This window comes from Tasmannia lanceolata, unplaced genomic scaffold (genome assembly GCF_043159265.1).
Source record: "Tasmannia lanceolata isolate RefF3 unplaced genomic scaffold, GAP_Taslan_0.1 ptg000002l, whole genome shotgun sequence".
Taxonomy (NCBI): Eukaryota; Viridiplantae; Streptophyta; class Magnoliopsida; order Canellales; family Winteraceae; genus Tasmannia; species Tasmannia lanceolata.
Window position 1 is genome coordinate 47,781,765 of NW_027518679.1, and position 23,288 is coordinate 47,805,052.

Below are 23,288 nucleotides of genomic sequence, written 5' to 3' on the forward strand. Positions count from 1 at the left end.
GTAGGAAAATATCTATATTTCGAAGGCTGGCAGTGGTTATTGCGGTATCCAAACGTGCCTTTAGAATTTTATTTTACATGAAAAATATTTTTCCATCGAAAATACTATATCTTTTCTCCTTATTTTTCCACTGAATACCCGACCTCCCATATAGGGTTGCAAATGAACCGAGCCGAGACGAGCTTTAGGGTGTTCGGGCTCGGCTCGTTTAGTTTTCATGAAGGCTCGTGTTCGGCTCGGCTCAAGAAGACAAGAATGATAAAAACAAACATTTTGTGGGATTTGAACCCAAGCCCCCTCTAACCACTCAACCAAACTTTCATTTGTGATAAATAACCCACATTCTTTTATTTTGTATATAAAAAACAAACATAATCCGAGCTTTAAAGCTTGGCTCATCTCAGCTGGGCGAGCCTAAAAAGCTCGCGGGTTTTCCGAGCCGAACTATACAAAGCTCAAGTTCGGCTGGTTCATTTCCAGCCGTACTCACTTAACGCAAAAACCAGTTTCCGGTCATGCTCCTCCTCCCACGCCGCTACGCCCATCTCTCCCATCACCTCTTCCCTTCCCCGCTCACGTTAGCATCACCCCCAAAACAACAAAAACTAAAACCCCTTTCAAAACCCTCTCGCACAATCATGCTCCAAATCCTTGCCCACACTCGCAATCTCAATGCAGCTCGTAATTTCCTCTTCAGTATAATCGGCAAGATCTCATCCAACGGTTCAAATCGTTTCTTCAATACTCTGATCCGGAGTTATGGTGAAGCCGGACTTCTCCTTCAATAGTATCTTTTCAGTTCTCCTCCGCCGTGGCCGGACTGTTATGGCCAAGAAATTGTTTGATGAAATGGTATTGTGAAACAATCAATTTCTCCAAAAGCTTAAGCATGCTATTTAATTAACACTTCACATTGCATCTTTTTTAATATCAAGGAGTTGTTGGGTTTTGAATCATTGGCTCTGATACCATGAGTAAGAAGTAAAACCCCATTACTACAAAAGCTTAAGCTTAAGTTGTTAGAGATGGTGTTATTTAACTCTTTGGGAGGAGGGTGAGGGTGCATTTTTTGTTTAAGATTAAGGACTTATTGGGTTTTGAATCAATGGCTCTGATACCATTTGTAAGAAGTAACACCCCGTGTTATTTAACTCTTTTTGGGAGGAGGGTGCATTTTTTTTTAATGTTAACGACTTATTGTGTTTTGAATCAATGGCTCTCATACCATGTGTAAGAAGTAACACCCCATTACTCCAAAAGCTTAAGCTTAAGTTGTTAGAGATGGTGTTATTAACTCATTTTTTTAGGTGGGTGCGTTTTTTAATATTAAAGTCATTACTCCACAAGCTTAAGTTGTTAGAGATGGTGTTATTTAATCATTTATACTTCAACAGGTATTGACGGACCGGATGTTGCCCGATGTCTACACGTTCAATATCTTGATCAGGGGTTTCTGTTTAAATTCAATGGTGGACGATGGTTTCAGGTTTTTCAAGGAAATGACAAGATCCGGATGTGATCCGGATATCGTTACATATAACACGCTTGTGGACGGGCTATGTCGGGCTGGAAAGGTTCAAATTCCGCACAATCTCTTGAAGGGAATGAGGTCAAAGAGCTCCGAATTGAATCCGAATGTAGTTACATATGCAACTCTCATTAGAGGTTGCTGCAAGAAGCAGTCTGTTCAGGAAGCATTGGAGGTGTTTGATGAAATGCTAAGTAGAGGTTTGAAACCAAATGAAGTTACATACAATACCCTCATCCAAGGCCTATGTGAGGCTCAAAAATTGGATAAGATTAAGGAGATTTTGCAGGGTGTTAGTAATAGTGGGGAATTTAGACCAGATACATGTACTTTTAATACTTTGATGAATGCCCATTGTCATGGAGGGAAGTTGGATGAGGCCATGAACATGTTTGATAAAATGTCTGACTTAAATGTCAAACCTGATTCTGCGACGGACTCTGTTCTGGTTAGGAATTTATGTCAGAGAGGGGATTTTGTGAGAGCTGAGGAGCTGTTTGATCCGCTTTAGGAGAGTGAAATTCTGCTTAAGAAAGAGGGGTGTGTTCCGCTTGTTGCTGCTTATAATCCTATTTTTGAATATTTATGTGCGGTGGGGAAGGCGGGAAAGGCAGAGAAAGTGTTTAGGCAGTTATTCAAGAGAGGAACACAATACCCACTGCAAAGAAGGTTCATTTCGAGCTGCGTATGAGATTTTGGTCTTGATGTTGAGGAGAGACTTTGTACCGGATATGGAGACGTATGAATGTTTGATTGAGGGTTTTCTGCAGAAGGTGGAATCGGGTTTTGCTCAGAAAACTTTGGAGAAGATGTTGAGAAGTGATCATCATCCTAAAACATCTACTTTTCATTCTATACTCGCGCTGCTCTTATAAGAGATGGTTGTGCATATGAGGCTGCTAAACTTGTTACGGTGATGTTAGAGAGGAGAATTCTGCAAAACGTCAATCTGTCAACAGATACCATTATCATTCTTTTCAAGAGTGGTCTTAGGGATAACGCAATTGAGATTGTTACAGCACTGTATAGTAGTGGGTATTTAGTGAACATGGAGAAATTGGTTGGCTCCCTTTGTGAGGATGGTAAATTCTTAGAGGCACGAGAACTTTTGCCATTTAGTTTGGAGAAGCATCGAAATTTAGATACTGAACTTTATAATACAGTGATTAAGGGTCTTTGTAAAATTTGGAGAGCTCAGGAAGCATTTTCTTTGTTCTATGAATTAACAGAAAAAGGATATGGGCCTTTTGTGAGTTGCTTGAAAGAATTGGTGATTTCCCTCAAAGCTGATAGAAGATTAAAAGAAGCAGATTTTTTTTCTAAACAGATAACTTACAGGATTCAAAACCAGTAAAGAGAAATTGACAGCTACACGTGTTGGTCATTTATTGAAATTTCGTTGCTTTATAATTGATTTGCCCATTCCTATGTGGAGGGAGTGCAAATATATTAATGATGAGATGCTGTAGTCTTTTCGAGAGCTAAGATGGTGAGGTTTAGGTTCAACATTTCAGACCTTTTATAGGTTAACAATGCAGGCAACACAGAGGTAAGATTTCTGGAGTTCAATGTTATTATTGTTATTTTGGTTTTGATAACTTAAGGCGTCTGAGGAAGCAATACATATATTGTAGTCGTGGGAGATATCACATGGATGTACATTTCTTGAAGGACTGTATATATCAAATATCTAGACATTATTTGGATGAAATATATTATTGCAAGGACTAACCTACTTTGCTTGTCCACTGGTGTGTGCAGCGTCCATAGAGAAATCTTCAAGGGTATCTTGTTCTATGAAGAGATTCAGATGCGCAGATATAGTGAGGAGCATCTTTGTCCCAACTGAAACTCCCAACTTTGGGTCTTGGCAGAGAGAGACTATCCTCCTGCTTAAATGAGCTTTTTTCGGGGCTATTGGTGAGAAAAATTCCAACAAGGCGGATGTCCAGACGCTTCTTTATAGAATCCTCATACATCAGACTCAGTTGGATCACCTTATTATTGATAATAACTCTCTTAATGTTGTCTGATAAGTGAGAGATGCGGTTTGCTATCCTTCGAGATTTTTGATGTGATTGCGGGTCATGCCAAGGAGATTCAACAAGTTTGGCGATATGACAATAGTGATACAGATCTACTTTCTTTTTTCAGGTGTTGACAGCTCTGCGATTTTAAAAACACTCCACTTCTCTTGAGAACAACAACAATAGAAACTTCCCAAAGGAAATTAGCCAAAATCTCTTCGAAAAATGTTACTTTCTTTCTAACATTTTCTAATCATAAACCATTCTTTCCTGCTTCAACCATCCTAGTTCAACTAGAAGGTTAAAAGAAGCGGATTTTGTTTCCAGACGGATAACTTGTAGGAGTTCAAGACCAATAGATAACATTTTACAGCTGCATGTGTTCAGCATTTATTGACACTTCGCTGCTTGATAATTGCTTTGCCCATTCCTATCTAGAGAAAATTCAAATATGTTAATGATGACATGCTGCAATCTTTTGGAGAGATCAGATGGTGAGGTTTGGGCTCAACTTTTCAGAGCTTTAATTGGTTTACCAGTACAGGGAACACCGAGGTAGGATTTCTGTTGTTCAAAGTTAATCTTTTCATCTTGGTTGCGATAAGTTAAGGTGATTGAGGGATTGTTGCATGTATTGCAGCTGCCGGGAATATTACCTGTATTAGCTGTCAAATATTATTCAGAATTTCTCAGGTCCGGATGGGATTTGCGATTCAAATGAGGCGGAGGCTAGAACTCTCTTTTGTGGGCTCAAATGGTTTGCATTATCGGGTTCAGGTCCTTTGATAGCTTGAATTGTGTAGGACCTAGGACACTCCGATAGACGGTCCGATTCAAAATGGATATCACTTAGATTCGAAAAGTAGGATTAAAAAACACTCCAAAATGATTCCAACCAATAAGGAATCCCAATAGATCGTCACCAAGATATTGGTGGATCCGATTCGAAGTGGATTCACGGACATCCTTACTCCATATGCTATCAACATCCAACCATAAAAAGTGATAAACAAAAGCTAATTGTGCCATTATCAAAATATGGTAGTGCAGATAACTGTCACCTTAAAATAATCTTCTTTACAACTAATGACCAGTTTTGGTAGAATAGGTAATAGGGCTGCAACTCGGGTCGGGCGGAAACCCGACCCTACCCGAGAAATATCTCGGGTCGGGTCGGGTCAGGTTTTTTTTTGGAAAACCCACGATTCCCAAACCCGGCCCTACCCATGATAAATCTCGGGTCGGGTCGGGTTTTTTCACGTTGACGCAATTTTTTAAGGAAAATTCTTGTTTGGCAAGGCAACTCAACTCATAGAAGCAGAAATTACACTCACATTACACTTGAATCAAACAATGATGTAATTACACTCACGTCACACTTGAATCAAACAATGTTGTAATTACAATCAAACAATGCTGAATCAAACACTTGAATCAACTCAACTCATAGAAGCAGAAATTACACTCACTTGAATCAAACAATGCTGTAATCAAACAATGTTGTAATTACAATCAAACAATGTTGAATCAAACACTTGAATCAACTCAACTCATAGAAGCAGAAATTACACTCACATACAGTAATAGTGGGTGTGTGGGTTTTCACTTTTAACTTTTAACTAACAATAGAAAAAAATGTACATACTATAACTTATGTAACTCGGGTCGGGTCGGGTCGGGCCCCTTCAAACCCGGCTCGACCCGAAACCCATGAAACCTGAACCCAACCCAGGCTATTTTCGGGTCGGGTCGATGCGGGTCGGGTTTTACCCGGCTCGAGTTGCAGCCCTAATAGGTAATGACTTCCAAAACTTGATTGAAGTAATATCTATTGGGATCTCAAATGCCTACGGGAGTACTTAAAGGCTACTCATGTTGGCAATATCATGTTTTGATAACGGGGCGAATCACGGTGCCCTTTATTATTTAGCCAGCTATCAAAGGCTATTGCCATTCCCTAAAGGCTCTAAGAAGCCAATTAAAAAAGACAAGAAAATTGATTTCGCCCCATTATCAAAACATGGTACTACATAGGGGTGTAAATGGATATTCGGAAATTCGATTGCTGTCCGTATCCGAATCCGTTTAAAGTGAATATTATTCGAATACGTTTCAAGCGGATATTATCCAAATCCGTTTATGAGATATCCGGCTCTTAGCGGATGCAAATCTGGTAAATGGTATATCCGATCAGTTAAAAATCCGAATCCGATAAGTAAATCCTTTTTATTTATTATTAATAATATCATTAATATTTATTCTTAGTAATGATACACTATCTTTTGTTTCTAAAACAAAAGTGAACTTTCCTTTTAGAAAAAAAAAAAAAAAAAACAAAAAGTGTTTTGGGTAGGAAATGAAGTAATCTCTCATTTTAAGGGAATTCTTGGAGTTTGACATGGCTTCTTTATGAAGCAACAAATGCGGGCTGTAGGATGAAAGAGACAAATGGATGATGGTGATTGAAAGAAAATGGAGTAGCTTCTAGAGAATTCTAAAGCAAAAAGGCCATCTAGGTCGTTGATGGTAAATGGACGGCTCAGATCAATTTTCCAACTTAGGGTTATATAAAAACCCAAAATGCAATTAAAAGAGGGGACTTATAAGGTTTGCAAGGAGAAGCAAGCAACAGAGAGGAGAAAGGAGGAGGCTGAGACACCTCTTCGGCATTCCTTGGTGCCTCCAACCGCACCAAAATCCATCGCTGCCCCTCTCCACCTTCTCATAGCCACTTCCGTCACCTCCATCTCTAACCCAGTCCCCATCTCCATCCCCATTTCTCTTCATCTTCCACCATCAGCACTCCCACTTCCCCTGTTCAAAATAGCCCAAACTCATTCCATCATATACAAAAAAAAGGAAAAACCCAAAGACCACTACCAACACCATCATCCATCCCCACCCCCTCTCTCTCTCTGCCTTTGTTTTAAAAGGAAGAAGAGGATCTTCTATATTTTAGGGTTTGAGAGTTAATTTTGTGAAGAGAATGTAGAGGTCTAGTTTTAGGGTTTGGAAAATTCATTCGAGGAGTAAGAAGGAGAAAAAAGACAAAGTGCTGTAAAAAAATGTTCGAATTTACCGGATAAACGGATACGGATAATATCCGAATTCGAACAATATCCGGCGGATACGAATTCAGCAATAGATATTATATATCCGTCGAATCCGAATCCGAATTCGGATAGTATATACTGTAATCGAATTTGGATATAGCCATATCTGCTCCGAATTCGATCCGTTTACACCCCTAGTACTGCGAATATCACTAGCCTCGAAAGCCCGGGTAAAACCATGTAATTGAACAAGGAGACCAATCAACATTATGGTTCCTTTAGGCCAATTCCTGCCTTAGGCCCCCTAGGATGATCTAAACCGCCCATTTGATGGGCCACAACGTAAATACTCAGTTTCTCTTTAGATCGGAGGGCTAGGATCATCCTATGGAAATGATATTTTGCAGGCAACCTTTGTACGTTGTGGCCCATCATATGGACGGTTTGGATTATCCTATGGCGAGGGCCAAGTGGTTCACTTTGGAAGACATGGATGGGGCATACCCTGCTCAAACATTTAAACAAATTAATTGTGGGCCCACCAACCGTTCATGTTGGAGAGATAGAGAGGGAGACCAGTTGGGAATTGTACTGGCGCTGAAGGATCCGTCCTTCAATTGCTGATCCTTCGCGAGTCGAACTCGCTTTCTTCCCATGCCTTTCACTCACTTGCTTGAGTCGGACTCAATTCGGAGGAGTATTGTACCGGCTGTGGACTAGAAGGGGGGATTTTATCGAAGAAGGTGGGGAATATCACTCTCCGACCATCACTTCCAGTGTCTTCATCTCTCCGGCCGATTTCTGGTAACGCAATTTCTACTATCATATTTGAAGAAACTACCAATCACAAGTAGAATTCTAACCCTCGAAACCCTTTCCTTGCTTCCACTTTCTGTGCTCTTGTTAAGATTTTCTTTTGCTTCCATCGTTGTAAATGTGATTTTAGACCAGGGGAAAAAAAACTCTTTATGGGGCTTATGCCTTTTGAGTTGCTTTTGCCTTCAGTTCTCTCCAAATTCGGAGGAAAGTTTTTATTATATTTGAAGATGTAATTCTCATTTTCATTATGCTTAATTGCAAACTATTTGTTTTATCTTAATAATGTTCCCTTGATTCTTTTTTCTGCATTTCCTTTGTTGTAAGCCTTGCAAAGGAAATGTTTTTTTTTTTCATCTCCTTTTCCCTTTATCTCTGATTGTTGAAAGAAGAGAGCTTCATGGTGGTTAGGTTTTCTTCAATAGAAGAAACAGAGAACCCTTGGTTAGGGACTTGATAAACCACCCTTGTACAGACTTTATAATAACCCATGTTTGTAGACTTGGTAACCCCTTTAAGTGACTGGATAAAGCCTTTTAGAGACTTGATAAGCCCCTTCTAGAGACTACAACCCTTGATAGGACCTGATAACTCCTTTTAGAGACTTGATAACCCTCTTGAGAGAGCTGAAGCCTTTTTAGGACTTGCTAACCCATGTTTAGAGACTTGTGAACCCGTTTTTAGGACTTGATAACCCCTGTAATGAACCTGAGAAGCCCTTTTTTGTAGTTGAGAACCGTGTTTAGAGACTTGATAACCCCTGTTTAGAGACTTGAGAACCCTCTTTAGAGAGCTGAAGCCTTTTTAGGACTTGATAACCCATGTTTAGAGACTTGAAAACCGTTTTAGGAGTTGATAACCCCTGTTTAGGAACTGTGAAGCCCTTTTTTGGACTTGAAAACACCTGTTTAGGAACTCCATAACCCCTATTTAGAGACTACAACCCCGTTTCAAGACTTAATAACCCCAATTTAGAGGTTTGAGAATCCCTTTAAGGACTTGAGAACCCATGTTTAGAGACTCGATAACATCTAAATAGAGACTTGACAACACCTTGAAGGACTTTATAACCCCTGTTTGGAGACATAATAACCCATTTTTGGAGACTTGATAACGTAAGAAAAGCATGTAAATTTCTCCGAATTGTTGGGCTAGATCCAGTTCATTTCAAAACCTTTTGGTTGTTCATCTTTTCTTTCTTCTTCCCCTTCTCCTTTACAAAACAAACAAACATGATCCTAGAATCTAGATGATTATGTTTCCTTGATTATTTACAGATCTATATATACCTGTTGATTGGGATCATTTTACTGGTAACCCCTTTCTAGATCCTGTTCATTTCAGAGATGGTTGGATCATTTTAATGGTGCCTTTCAGAGATGACAAACATTCATCACTTTAAAGTGGAAAAATGATCCCAACCATCTTTGAAATGATACCAACATGGTCGGCACTCCAAGGATGGTTGAATTATAACCTATTGTAGACACATAAAGTGGAAAGATGATCCCAACCATCTCTGAAATGAATTGGATCAAGAACATAATCGTTAAGATTCTAGGCGCATGTTTGTTTGTTTTGTAAATCAGAAGGGGAAAATGAAAGTAAAGATAAACAGCCGAAAAGTTTTGAAATGAACTACATCTAGCCAAACAATTGGGAGAAACACACATGCTTTTCTTGGGTTATCAAGTCCTTCAAGGTGTTCTCAAGTCTCTATTTAGATGTTATCAAGTCCTCAAAAGGGGTTCTCAAATCTCTAAACATGGGTTATCAAGTCCTAAAATGGGGTTGTAAGTCTCTAATTGGGCGTTATCGAGTCTTAAAAATGGGTAACCAAGTTTATAAACATGGGTTATCAAGTCCTTAAAGGGCTTATCAAGGCCTCAAAAGGGGTTCTCAATTCTCTAAATAGGGTTATCAAGTCCTAAAACGAGCTTGTAGTCTCTAAACAGGGGTTATCAAGTCCCTAAACATGGGTTTTCAAGTCCAAAAAAGGGCTTCACAGTTCCTAAACAGGAGTTATCATGTCCTAAAACGGGTTCTTTGCAGACCATGAGACTAAAATTCAGGGATTATTTGTTTCCCCAAACCAAAAGAGAAGTAAAGTGGGCCCTGAGAGGGAGACATGATAATGCCGCGAATGAGGAGATTGGTTAGATGATGCATTAAAAAGACAGGAAAATAGATTCCTGTTAAAATTAGGATTTTTTCCCACCATTTTCTCCTCACTCACCACCTCCTCAAATCTTTCTCTCCCACTTCCGTATCACTCTTCCACTCATGCTAGGTAGAGAAATATTCCATGAAATATTTTTCATTGTTTCCCAACATGCCCTTAGACATCCTTTGAATTTTCATCTCATATACTATATTGCTCTCTTTCTCTCTCTCTCTCTCTTCCATTCTCTTTTCTTCTGAAGATACAAACTAACAGGCCATTTGCCAAACAACAAGAGAGTATCACCCAAGGTACGTATATAATGCTGATATTGTGCTAGAAAGGTGATGGAAAAATATTACCCACGATAGTCCATATATATCCATATGATTTTTAACTGAGGAAATTGATGCGTTTTATAAGTTAGTCCACATGTCTACCACCATATCTTGTAAGAAAATGACTTCTTAGTTTCATTTGGCAATCATTAATAGGCCAGGAACTGATATTGTGAATGGCTAATTAATTTCAGGTGGGATGTTGAGTCAGCACATCAGCTTCCAAAATACATGAAAGTGTGCTATCTTGCGTTGTTGAGTACTGTCAAGGAAATAGAAGAGGAATGGAAAGTCTTATCGTGTACCATACTTAATAGAAGCAGTATGACATCTTAACATACATAAAATTTGAGGCATATTAAGAACATTTAAATTAGGCTACAGATATTGCCAATACCATGTTTTGATAATTGCACTCACTCATCTAGTCTTTTATTATATAAATGGCTGGCAAACGTTATTGCAGTTCCCAAAAATCAATCAAAAGCAAAAAGAAAAGATAACTTGAATTTTATACAATTATTAAACATGGGAGTGCCAACATCAACATCCTTGAGTTGTTTTGGGAAGATAACCTTGTGTTTCCTTTTCGATGATAATTTTTCGGGAAACATATATTTACACCCCCTCTAGTTTCTGACACATACACCTTGTGTTTTTCGGGAAACATATATTTTCAAGATAACCTTGTGTTTCCTTTAAACATATATGTGTCAGAAGCTAGAGGGGGTGTAAATGTATTTTTCCCTGATTTTTATGTTCTAATATTATGGTTGAACAACTTGCTCTTATCGCAGATGAAATGGTTAACAGGAGCATACTTTAATGAAGCTGTATGGTATAACAAGGGATATGTACCTCTATTCAATGAGCATTTAACCCTCTCATTGATCAGTTGCGGTTACCCAAGTATTACTATCCTCACTTTTGTTGGGATGGATGAAATTGCAACAAAGGAGGCATTTGATTGGGCAAGCACAAGGCCCAAGATTGTTATGGATGCATCAATAGTTAACCGACTCCGAGATGACATCGTGGGAAGCAAGGTAGGATGCTAATTTACATGAAACATTTACAGTGATATTGTGAAAAAAAAAAACTCAGTTGACTTAATAATATTATGAATCCTTGAAGGGAAGTGATATATTCGCCCCTTTGGATTACTTGTGACACCCAGCAGTAGTGTATAAAGGACAGCGGACGGGCTGATACACTGCTGCTGGGTGTCCCAAGTAATCAAAAGGGGCGGATATATCACTTCCCATCCTTAAAACAACCTTCATATTCTTGTCATGTCTCATGACTATTTTAATGACAAACTACCTTCTCATTACAATAACATTCTAATCCCCCACAAACTAATTACCTCTAATTTCTTAAGAGATTGCTAACTGTACTAGAGTTAAAAGCTAATCCAACTAAATAAAACTTAGGGATGTGCCTATATCGAAATCAGAAGGTGTTTTATGTCCAGCCATTGAGTTATGAGTTGAGTAAGTCTTTTTAACCCAAAAAAAAAATCATAATACATGGATCAACTAATTTAAGTAACATGAGACAAGAAGATAAAATGTGTAATTGTTTTTTGTATTGATTTTAATATTATTTTTATGTATCATTGACATTTGAAGTTTGAACAAGAACGAGGGCATGTTGTATCATCTCTCGAATGCTATGTCAAGGAGCATGGGTGCTCAGAGCAGGAGGCGTGTGATAAGTTGCAAGAATTGATTAAGATTGCATGGAAAGGCCTAAGTCAAGCCTGCCTTGACCCTCCTGTCTCACTTGCTCTCCTTATGCCAATTGTGAATCTCGCACGTGTTATGGAAGTATTGTACAAAAATGATGATGGATACACATTTGCCGAAGGCAAGACCAAAGAGCGGATCATCGCATTGTTTGTTGAACCGATTGCCCTTTAAGAATAGATGTGGTTCACTTAGTTTTATGGCCGGTTTAAATGTGCCTCAATAAAGGATTGATTATCTTACTATTGGATGTAATATGTAATAGCATTGATAGTACTTTGTGTTTACTATGCTGTCTAAATTGGTGGATAATAATATGTAAAAGGGTTACTAATGTTGTACGTGTGTGTAGTATCTTCTCTGGTTGTATTGTGTGTTTTGTCACAAAGTGAATACTTTCTTTAGAGAGACCTAAGGAACATGTTTATAGCAAAGCTCGTAGTTTATCTTTACACTTATTAAAAGCTTAAGTGTAAAATCCATCACCTAAATAAAAAATCAGTCACCTATACGAAATTATCCGGAAAAATCTTCATCATCAATAAAAGGCGTCACTAAGGGGCCGTTTGGTTACGCGGATTTTAGAATCCAAATTTTATTTTGAAAACAGTGTAAAATAGGGTTGATGATCAAGCTGTCGTATGCTATCCTGACAGCGTTTCTTGAATTTTAAAGAAGAAATCAAGGTTTTAGAAATCTCTCCCTCATCCTGAGATATCTAAAATCTGGAAACATATGATCTGCTCCTCTCTTGCTGACAGAAAGAAGGGGGAGAAATCAGAAAACGACGGTTGATCCGCTTCTTCTCTTGTCTCTCATTTACAATTTTGAAGAAATTCCGGATTCTAAAATCCGCATATCCATTCCATCTAACCAATCCCCATTTCCCACCTTAATTTCGTATCCCTTATGCCTCCAAATAGTCGAAAAGGAATGGAAATTTCCTCCAACGTTCTATAAATACCCATCCCTCTCCCTTATTTTACGATCAAGCAAAAACGTCCCCCTCTCCTAGCCATTAAGAAAAGCATTCGTCCATAGCCCATACCCTCTCTCTCCTCTAGAAAATCCAACCCAATTTCACATTCCCATTCCCATTCCCCCCACCCAATGCGTCGAAAGCGTTGGGATGGGCGGATCTTCACAAATCGTTAGGAAAGGAAGGTAAGTTCCGCCTTTTTAGGAAAATTTATTTTTATCTTGATTTTGGTAGAATCCATGATTAAAGTTGTAAAAACTGTTACAGTCCATGTTTCATATTAATTTTTGGTAGAATCCATGATTAACTTTGTTAAAATTGTTAGAATCCATGTTAACTTATTTCCATATATATTAATTTTGTTAGAATCCATGTTAAAATATTTAGATACATGTTTCTCATCAATATTTGAATTTAATAGTTGATTCATTAAATTTGTCTGTAAACTCGATATTGCATTAAAATCCATTTTTCTTGCATTAGTTTTAGGCTGCAAATCATTCCTCTAGGCCCACATAATTTAGTTTAGAACTAGGATAAACTAGAATACCCCCGAGTTCTGCTCAAATGTTCTAGAGTCCCTCTGGAATGATCCAGAGTGCCTCGGAAATGAACTCGAATGACTCCTGGAATGATCCAGAGTACACTAGAGTGCCACGGGAATGCATCAGAGTGACCCAGTTTCTTAACCAGAATCCCCATAAATCACCCAGAGTCTTGAATTAGGAATTAAATATCCTAGTTAAACCCAAATCTTATCTTCAATTTTGTCCATTTAGGTTAAGTAAAACCTATGCATCATTCCCATAAACAACATGTTAATCACATATGCAAGATCCGTGTTGGAACACACATTAGGCACTTAAGTCCTACATTAGGCACTTAAGTCCCATTTTAGGCATGTAAGACCCGAGTTAGGACATTGGTAATAAGCCGTCATGATTAAATCAAGGAGAAACTATTTCATGTTCTATCTTTGATCAAATCAAAGGAAGGTATAAAATCCATAAGTAAATCCATGTGAATCAATCAGTGGTTCTCCCATTATCAACCTTATGGTACATCCATTTAGAATAAATGCATTTAGGACCAATTGTGTTTTGTCAAAACATATAATCTTATCATGTTGCATTTGTATTTGTAGAGTACATGTTAGCACCATCATTAGAGTTGTCTGCGTCAAGTTCAATTGGCTGTTGATGATCACATTTATGTGTGAATCTTAGGGTAGTAAATCATTCATATTTGATATTTAGAGCAGTGCTATTTGATGTGTTTTTTTTGTTTTTGATTTGCAGGGCCATTTTTGGATTTTTCCGAAAAATTTAGTGAAAAGATAAAATTTCAAAGGAAAATTTGAGCTGAATGCAAGCATGGTACACAAGTATTTAGCCGGAATATGATTCATAGGGAAATTACATTTGAATGTTCTAGGCCATATGGTCTTGTTTGTGAGTTGAAATGTTGTGGGTTGTGGTTGTGGATTAGAAGGTCGGGAAATGGTAGTCAAAATATGGGCGGCTTGGATCATCCACTAGAATTGCATGGTGTGATTCATTTATCTTGTGGCCCAATGAAGTGAACGGTTTGGATCGGCCTTGGGAAATGATTTGAGGGGTGTAATCAACTCACATGGTGGACCATCATTTGAGCAGCTTGGATCAGCTTATGGAGGTAAATTAGAGGGACAGATAGTTTACATTGAAGGACCCATTAGTGGAAACGATATTATGGGATGCAACCTTTGTGTACCCACAAATGGGTGGTCGGGATTGTTCTATTAAGATGAATTAGGGGTGCAAATTAACATTTATATTGTGGCCCATTGATTGGATGGTGTGGATCAACTCATGGAATAACCTAGGGGGGTGTAACTATCCACATTGTGGCCCACTTTTTGAACGGTTTAGATCATCCCATGAAAGCCGAATTGTGAGCCCTATCAATGGAAATGATAGTTTGGGATGTAACTTTTGTGGACACATAAAATGGACGGTTGGATCATCTTATGCATAAACGTCCAGCCACTTTGGATTTTTTTTAGTGCAAAGAAATTAAAAGGCCACGTATGTTATTGTGCACGCAATATCTGTTTCAGAGCACATGCAAATGGGGGTTATAATGGGAATTCCCACTCTTTCCCAAACATAGAAGTAAGTTTGCTTTATATATATATATATATATATATAGCTTGTTTCACGTGGAAAAGTGAGCAAGGTCGGCTATATTATTTTGCATGCAAAAATAGAAATGGGACCCACTTGGCAAAGTTGGTAAGTTAACAAGTTTCACACATGTTCCGTTCATGTGTACTTCATATAGATGTCAATTATGTTAGATTCATGAATTCATGCTTTGCCTATTCTCTGATCATGTAGAACTCTTGCATGTTCAACATAAGGCATAAAATGAGAATGGATAAATAACCCTTTTGATGAATTTTAACTAAATAAAGCCCTCAAAAATTAAAAACTAGTACTTATCGGGCGAGAACGGTGCCTAACACCTTCCATTCTTGTAATCAGACAATGGGCCATTCATGGAATCGTAAGATCTCACATTGGAAAGGGAGGATGTCAGGCCCTAAATGGGGTGGATTGTAAGATCTCACATTGGAAAGGGAGAGAAGGTTCATAAGCTATATATGTGAACTCTCATCCTGACTGAGGGCGGAGCCCGGAATCAACTTAAAGGGGGGCAAATGTTGGTTCCCACCATTTTTCACTTCATGTATTGATAGGTGGGGCCCACCATCTCCCCTAACCCATGCATAAGGTGAACCCACAATTTACACCTCATATTTCTATGCAGTACTGGGCTCACTATTTACACCTCATGTTCTGCACCACGTAAATCATCTCCATAGGATGATCTTGACACTCCAATCTATAGGGTAAACTGATTATAGATTGGAGGGTTAGGATCGTCCTATGGAAATGATTTACGTGGTGCAACCTATCTAGGTTGTGGCCCAATAAATAAACAGTTTGGATCATCCAATGAAGTGGGCCGTAGTGTTTTTTTTTTCCTTTTTTTTTTTTGAGAGAGAGAGAGAGAGTTTAATTTAGGTGACATTCCCTTAAGAGGGGGGTTCGTTGAGAGGGATTTATCAAAAAAAACTATAGAGTGACACTACAGGTAGTAGAACCAAGAGTGTAACCCAACAAATCCCCATTTGCGACATGGCATGGGACCGTAGTTTTGGTAGTTTCGACATCCATTGTAGCCTTTTCAAAGGCATCTTTTTTTATTTCTTTCACATTATACGTGTAGCTATATCTGAAGGCGAGTGTTGGGAGACGCAAATCCATCTCCGTCGGCTAGTTATGAGGCACAAGGTTTGATCCTCACCGTTAAGAAGATCGGGTCTTGTGAACCACAGTATGCATGTGATTACGGGTCAAGTATGCATTGCTGTCATGTGTCGGACTGCATGTGATTACGGTTTGGGGCGTGACAATAATGATGATCGAAACTGAAACTATTTTCTTACAGTTCCAATATCAATCATAAGGACCGAAATTTGACCTTCTCCTATGTATAATATTGTATTATAAAGTATACGTACTTAGAAGTTAGAACAACATTTTGTAAGAGAATACTCTCTTATATGTTATATCACTAAATTTTTCTATAAAATTTTCTATTAAATATTAGAAATAAAAATTTATGAATTACAAACGATGAAACCATGTCGGTTCCTGGTCAGGATATGAGAGATTATAAATGAAAATAAAACTAGCATTTTTTAAGAGGGCACGTCCTAGATAAGGGTGAGAAATGGCTTAAAATTCACGAAAAAGTCAATCCCAGTTTGAGCAGAGTTTTCTGTTTCCCGGTTTTTATCCCCTACTCACCCTCATCTCAGTCTTTCCCTCTCAAAATTCTCTCGTCTTTCTCCCACCCATCCACCCTACCCTATCCTCTCTAATCAATTGGGTCATGTCTGGTAGCCAAGAATTTTTTTTCTTTATTAATCTCTATCTCGAAGCGGTGAGAGAGCGGGTAAGGCAGTGGGAAAAAGAGAGAGATTTGATAGGACATGATCGGGATGAGCGTAGGAAAATTTCTATATCTCGAAGGCTGGCAGAGGTTATTGCGGTATCCAAACGTGCCCTTAGAATTTTATTTTACATGAAAAATATTTTTCCATCGAAAATACTATATCCTTTCTCCTTATTTTTCCACTGAATACCCGACCTCCCATATAGGGCTGCAAATGAACCGAGCCGAGACGAGCTTTAGGGTGTTCGGGCTCGGCTCGTTTAATTTTCATGAAGGCTCGTGTTCGGCCCGGCTCAAGAAGACAAGAATGATAAAAACATAACATTTTGTGGGATTTGAACCCAAGCCCCCTCTAACCACTCAACCAAACTTTCATTTGTGATAAATAACTCACATTCTTTTATTTTATATTTAAAAAACAAACATAATCCGAGCTTTAAAGCTTGGCTCATCTCAGCTGGGCGAGCCTAAAAAGCTCGCGGGTTTTCCGAGCCGAACTATACAAAGCTCAAGTTCGGCTGGTTCATTTGCAGCCGTACTCCCTTAACGTAAAAACCAGTTTCCGGTCATGCTCCTCCTCCCACGCCGCTACGCCCATCTCTCCCATCACCTCTTCCCTTCCCCGCTCACGTTAGCATCACCCCCAAAACAACAAAAACTAAAACCCCTTTCAAAACCCTCTCAGCTCGTAATTTCCTCCAGTATAATCGGCAAGATCTCATCCAACGGTTCAAATCGTTTCTTCAATACTCTGATCCGGAGTTATGGTGAAGCCGGACTTCTCCTTCAATAGTATCTTTTCAGTTCTCCTCCGCCGTGGCCGGACTGTTATGGCCAAGAAATTGTATGATGAAATGGTATTGTGAAACAATCAATTTCTCCAAAAGCTTAAGCATGTTATTTAATTAACACTTCACATTGCATCTTTTTTAATATCAAGGAGTTGTTGGGTTTTGAATCATTGGCTCTGATACCATGAGTAAGAAGTAAAACCCCATTACTACAACAGCTTAAGCTTAGTTGTTAGAGATGGTGTTATTTAACTCTTTGGGAGGAGGGTGAGGGTGCATTTTTTGTTTAATATTAAGGACTTATTGGGTTTTGAATCAATGGCTCTGATACCATTTGTAAGAAGTAACACCCCGTGTTATTTAACTCTTTTTTGGAGGAGGGTGCATTTTTTTTTAATGTTAACAACTTATTGTGTTTTGAATCAATGGCTCTCGTACCATGTGTAAGAAGTAACACCCCATTACTCCAAAAGCTTAAGCTTAAGTTGTTAGAGATGGTGTTATTAACTCATTTTTTTAGGTGGGTGCATTTTTTTAATATTAAAGTCATTACTCCACAAGCTTAAGTTGTTAGAGATGGTGTTATTTAATCATTTATACTTCACAGGTATTGACGGACCGGATGTTGCCCGATGTCTACACGTTCAATATCCTGATCAGGGGTTTCTGTTTAAATTCAATGGTGGACGATGGTTTCAGGTTTTTCAAGGAAATGACAAGATCCGGATGTGATCCGGATATCGTTACATATAACACGCTTGTGGACGGGCTATGTCGGGCTGGAAAGGTTCAAATTCCGCACAATCTCTTGAAGGGAATGAGGTCAAAGAGCTCCGAATTGAATTCAAATGTAGTTACATATCCAACTCTCATTAGAGGTTGCTGCAAGAAGCAGTCTGTTCAGGAAGCATTGGAGGTGTTTGATGAAATGCTAAGTAGAGGTTTGAAACCAAATGAAGTTACATACAATACCCTCATCCAAGGCCTATGTGAGGCTCAAAAACTGGATAAGATTAAGGAGATTTTGCAGGGTGTTAGTGATAGTGGGGAATTTAGACCAGATACATGTACTTTTAATACTTTGATGAATGCCCATTGTCATGGAGGGAAGTTGGATGAGGCCATGAACATGTTTGATAAAATGTCTGACTTAAATGTCAAACCTGATTCTGCGACGGACGCTGTTCTGGTTAGGAATTTATGTCAGAGAGGGGATTTTGTGAGAGCTGAGGAGCTGTTTGATCCGCTTTAGGAGAGTGAAATTCTGCTTAAGAAAGATGGGTGTGTTCCGCTTGTTGCTGCTTATAATCCTATTTTTGAATATTTATGTGCGGTGGGGAAGGCGGGAAAGGCAGAGAAAGTGTTTAGGCAGTTATTCAAGAGAGGAACACAATACCCACTGCAAAGAAGGTTCATTTCGAGCTGCGTATGAGATTTTGGTCTTGATGTTGAGGAGAGACTTTGTACCGGATATGGAGACGTATGAATGTTTGATTGAGGGTTTTCTGCAGAAGGTGGAATCGGGTTTTGCTCAGAAAACTTTGGAGAAGATGTTGAGAAGTGATCATCATCCTAAAACATCTACTTTTCATTCTATACTCGCGCTGCTCTTATAAGAGATGGTTGTGCATATGAGGCTGCTAAACTTGTTACGGTGATGTTAGAGAGGAGAATTCTGCAAAACGTCAATCTGTCAACAGATACCATTATCATTCTTTTCAAGAGTGGTCTTAGGGATAACGCAATTGAGATTGTTACAGCACTGTATAGTAGTGGGTATTCAGTGAACATGGAGAAATTGGTTGGCTCCCTTTGTGAGGATGGTAAATTCTTAGAGGCACGAGAACTTTTGCCATTTAGTTTGGAGAAGCATCGAAATTTAGATACTGAACTTTATAATACAGTGATTAAGGGTCTTTGTAAAATTTGGAGAGCTCAGGAAGCATTTTCTTTGTTCTATGAATTAACAGAAAAAGGATATGGGCCTTTTGTGAGTTGCTTGAAAGAATTGGTGATTTCCCTCAAAGCTGATAGAAGATTAAAAGAAGCAGATTTTTTTTCTAAACAGATAACTTACAGGATTCAAAACCAGTAAAGAGAAATTGACAGCTACACGTGTTGGTCATTTATTGAAATTTCGTTGCTTTATAATTGATTTGCCCATTCCTATGTGGAGGGAGTGCAAATATATTAATGATGAGATGCTGTAGTCTTTTCGAGAGCTAAGATGGTGAGGTTTAGGTTCAACATTTCAGACCTTTTATAGGTTAACAATGCAGGCAACACAGAGGTAAGATTTCTGGAGTTCAATGTTATTATTGTTATTTTGGTTTTGATAACTTAAGGCGTCTGAGGAAGCAATACATATATTGTAGTCGTGGGAGATATCACATGGATGTACATTTCTTGAAGGACTGTATATATCAAATATCTAGACATTATTTGGATGAAATATATTATTGCAAGGACTAACCTACTTTGCTTGTCCACTGGTGTGTGCAGCGTCCATAGAGAAATCTTCAAGGGTATCTTGTTCTATGAAGAGATTCAGATGCGCAGATATAGTGAGGAGCATCTTCGTCCCAACTGAAACTCCCAACTTTGGGTCTTGGCAGAGAGAGACTATCCTCCTGCTTAAATGAGCTTTTTTCGGGGCTATTGGTGAGAAAAATTCCAACAAGGCGGATGTCCAGACGCTTCTTTATAGAATCCTCATACATCAGACTCAGTTGGATCACCTTATTATTGATAATAACTCTCTTAATGTTGTCTGATAAGTGAGAGATGCGGTTTGCTATCCTTCGAGATTTTTGATGTGATTGCGGGTCATGCCAAGGAGATTCAACATGTTTGGCGATATGACAATAGTGATACAGATCTACTTTCTTTTTTCAGGTGTTGACAGCTCTGCGATTTTAAAAACACTCCACTTCTCTTGAGAACAACAACAATAGAAACTTCCCAAAGGAAATTAGCCAAAATCTCTTCGAAAAATGTTACTTTCTTTCTAACATTTTCTAATCATAAACCATTCTTTCCTGCTTCAACCATCCTAGTTCAACTAGAAGGTTAAAAGAAGCGGATTTTGTTTCCAGACGGATAACTTGTAGGAGTTCAAGACCAATAGATAACATTTTACAGCTGCATGTGTTCAGCATTTATTGACACTTCACTGCTTGATAATTGCTTTGCCCATTCCTATCTAGAGAAAATTCAAATATGTTAATGATGACATGCTGCAATCTTTTGGAGAGATCAGATGGTGAGGTTTGGGCTCAACTTTTCAGAGCTTTAATTGGTTTACCAGTACAGGGAACACCGAGGTAGGATTTCTGTTGTTCAAAGTTAATCTTTTCATCTTGGTTGCGATAAGTTAAGGTGATTGAGGGATTGTTGCATGTATTGCAGCTGCCGGGAATATCACCTGTATTAGCTGTCAAATATTATTCAGAATTTCTCAGGCCCGGATGGGATTTGTGATTCAAATGAGGCGGAGGCTAGAACTCTCTTTTGTGGGCTCAAATGGTTTGCATTATCGGGTTCAGGTCCTTTGATTGGAGAAGGCGCTTCTTTTTCTTCAAATGCCCTCGCTTGGGTAGCTTCTAAGGGTCTAGGACCGTGGAATTTGCCCAACATAAGCATGGAGATTCACGACCTTTGTCCAATAGTGTGATCCATGTTTAATCATATGAAACAGACCGCAAACTCTATGGCGGATAGATTTGCAAAAGCAGGTTTAGAAATGGAAGAATTGATGTTCTTTAGATAGTAGTTGGGTTCTCTGGGGTTTTTTTGTGCTTGGCTGTTTGTACGTTTTATTTTACATTGTCAAGGACACCTTGTCCCCCGTTCTTAATATAATTTTTGTAGTTACCCTCTTCAAAAAAAATAGAAATATCATCTGTATGAACATATCTTAAAGGGATGTATATATCAGACATCGACCATTATTTGGATGAAACAAAGTGTTGCAAAAATTAACATGGTTTGGTCGACCGATTGTTTTAGATGGCGATTCTTTTGGTTGTCCAGTGAGCAACATTCCTTCTTATTTTAGGGGTATATTGGCTTTTTTTCACTACTTTTCGGAGGTGATTAGGATGAGCATTAGTAATGAGGGGTGTCCTCGTCTCAGGTGGGAAATACATGGTAAATTCAAAGGAAAACATAATTGACAAATCTTAGATAGACTATACATTGCAAGCACTCTGCTACTGCGTCTGTAAAAGAATTCAAAATCTTTACAATGATTTTACTCACATCTTATTCACCCAACTCGCATTCAAATCAAAATGCGTGCAGGGAGATTCATACAAAATTTTCATCCCTCGCCAGATCCTCACCAAACAGAAAAGAAATTCTCTCCACCATTCAGGAATCTCTACCACCATTTCTCTGTTCCCCTTCAGGCAGTAGCTTAGATCTACACAAGGGACATGTCATCTGGCCTTGATCCACCCACTTATCTAGGCATCCTACATGAAAAGCATGTGAACAATTGGACAGCTCTCTGATCTCATGCTTCCAATCTAAACAATTCCAGCAAATGGCACAAATGGGTTCTTTTTCACCTTCGCAGCCACCTCGTGAATGAAGACAAAATCTGCTGAAAAGTGAGCCTCTGTGGCTGCTGTCAGATGACCATCTGTGAAATGCCTTTTGGTATGGAAGCTAGCAAATCCCACAAAATTCTGTGAACAGAGAATAACAAATCTGTCCACTTGGCCACGCCCCATTTAGATTTCAATTCGACATGTTGATAGAGAATCAAAGTCGATTTACCAATGAGTCACGAAATGCTATGGTTCTTACATATGATTTCTGAATTTATTCAGAAGTAATTCGTTGAGATCGTGCACCTTTCTTCACGCGTTGTCGAACAATTCGACAGACCAAATCCCCAAAAACACTCATAGAAATAGAAGAGAGCACAAACGTTGATACATTTAGGACCAATTCATTATTTCTGAAACAATGAATTTGGGCAAGGATGAAATTTTGATCAACCACCTTAGGTGACAATTTGGTTCTAGGGCATCTTACCTCTGAAAATTACTTGCATAAAATCTTAAACGTAAATGGTTTTGCAGATGATGACTATGATACTTCCAAAAATGATTCAAGTAATTAGTTACTAAAGGCCTTAATTTAAAGATCAAATTAAAATAGGGGGGCTGATATCTGCACTACCATATTTTGATAATGGCATGCACTACTCTTTGTGTTACACTTATTCAATTGACTTTTCAGGGCTGTTACAATACCTAAGATTAGGGTTCAATGGAGACACGGTCTGATGCATCCAAAAGATCTAGACATTAACTGACAGGAAGTGGTCATAACATGTGGATTCGATCCGTGTCCACTGGATCAATATCCTAAGGTCTGAATTATTTCTAATTGTGACCTAGAGCATCCTAGATCCAAATGGAGGGCACCAATGTCAGTAGGGGTGCAACTCAGATCGGCTTGAGGCCAACCCGACTCGACCCGAGAAACCCTTTTTTCCAACCCGAACCTGATCCGACCTGAGTTTTTAAGCATTCAAAAAACAAATTTCATAAAAAATGTCGGGTTTCACTAGGTTGGATTGCCCAAACCCGACCCGACCTGAGTGAACCCAGGCCTGAGTTGCTCCCCTAAGTGTCAGGAAATAAAATTCATATTTTTTGTATATTTATGTCTATTCATGACACATTTCATAATATTTAAAAACATGCTCAAATGACAAATAATATTTCATTTTCCCACTTTTCTTTTCGATGACAATTTTCCCCTCGCTCTCAAGTTTCTTTCTTTTTGCCTCACCTAACCTTAAGCTTGAATTGTGTAGGACCTAGGA

At 38.7% G+C, this 23,288-nt stretch overlaps 1 protein-coding gene and 1 pseudogene across 4 annotated transcripts; both read left to right on the forward strand.

The window, feature by feature from the left end:
* Positions 1–419: 419 nt before the first annotated feature.
* Positions 420–21,411, forward strand: LOC143892629 (uncharacterized; annotated as a pseudogene). The gene is made up of 7 exons (XR_013255562.1): positions 420–852; positions 1,395–2,878; positions 14,749–14,803; positions 17,215–17,512; positions 18,054–19,736; positions 19,949–20,769; positions 20,855–21,411. The product of XR_013255562.1 is annotated as an uncharacterized LOC143892629 (transcript).
* LOC143876157 (putative terpene synthase 2) lies at positions 7,189–12,005 on the forward strand. 3 transcript variants are annotated; one of them, XM_077377853.1, is made up of 4 exons: positions 7,189–7,458; positions 10,118–10,245; positions 10,721–10,969; positions 11,555–12,005. In XM_077377853.1, exons 3-4 carry the CDS (start codon positions 10,721–10,723, stop codon positions 11,843–11,845), a joined length of 540 nt encoding a protein of 179 aa, XP_077233968.1. In that variant the 5' UTR covers positions 7,189–7,458; positions 10,118–10,245; the 3' UTR covers positions 11,846–12,005. The 3 variants fall into 3 exon arrangements, with proteins under 3 accessions (XP_077233968.1, XP_077233960.1, XP_077233975.1); XM_077377845.1 differs by having other exon boundaries at positions 7,189–7,412; XM_077377860.1 differs by lacking the exon at positions 7,189–7,458 and having other exon boundaries at positions 7,516–10,245.
* Positions 21,412–23,288: the final 1,877 nt, after the last annotated feature.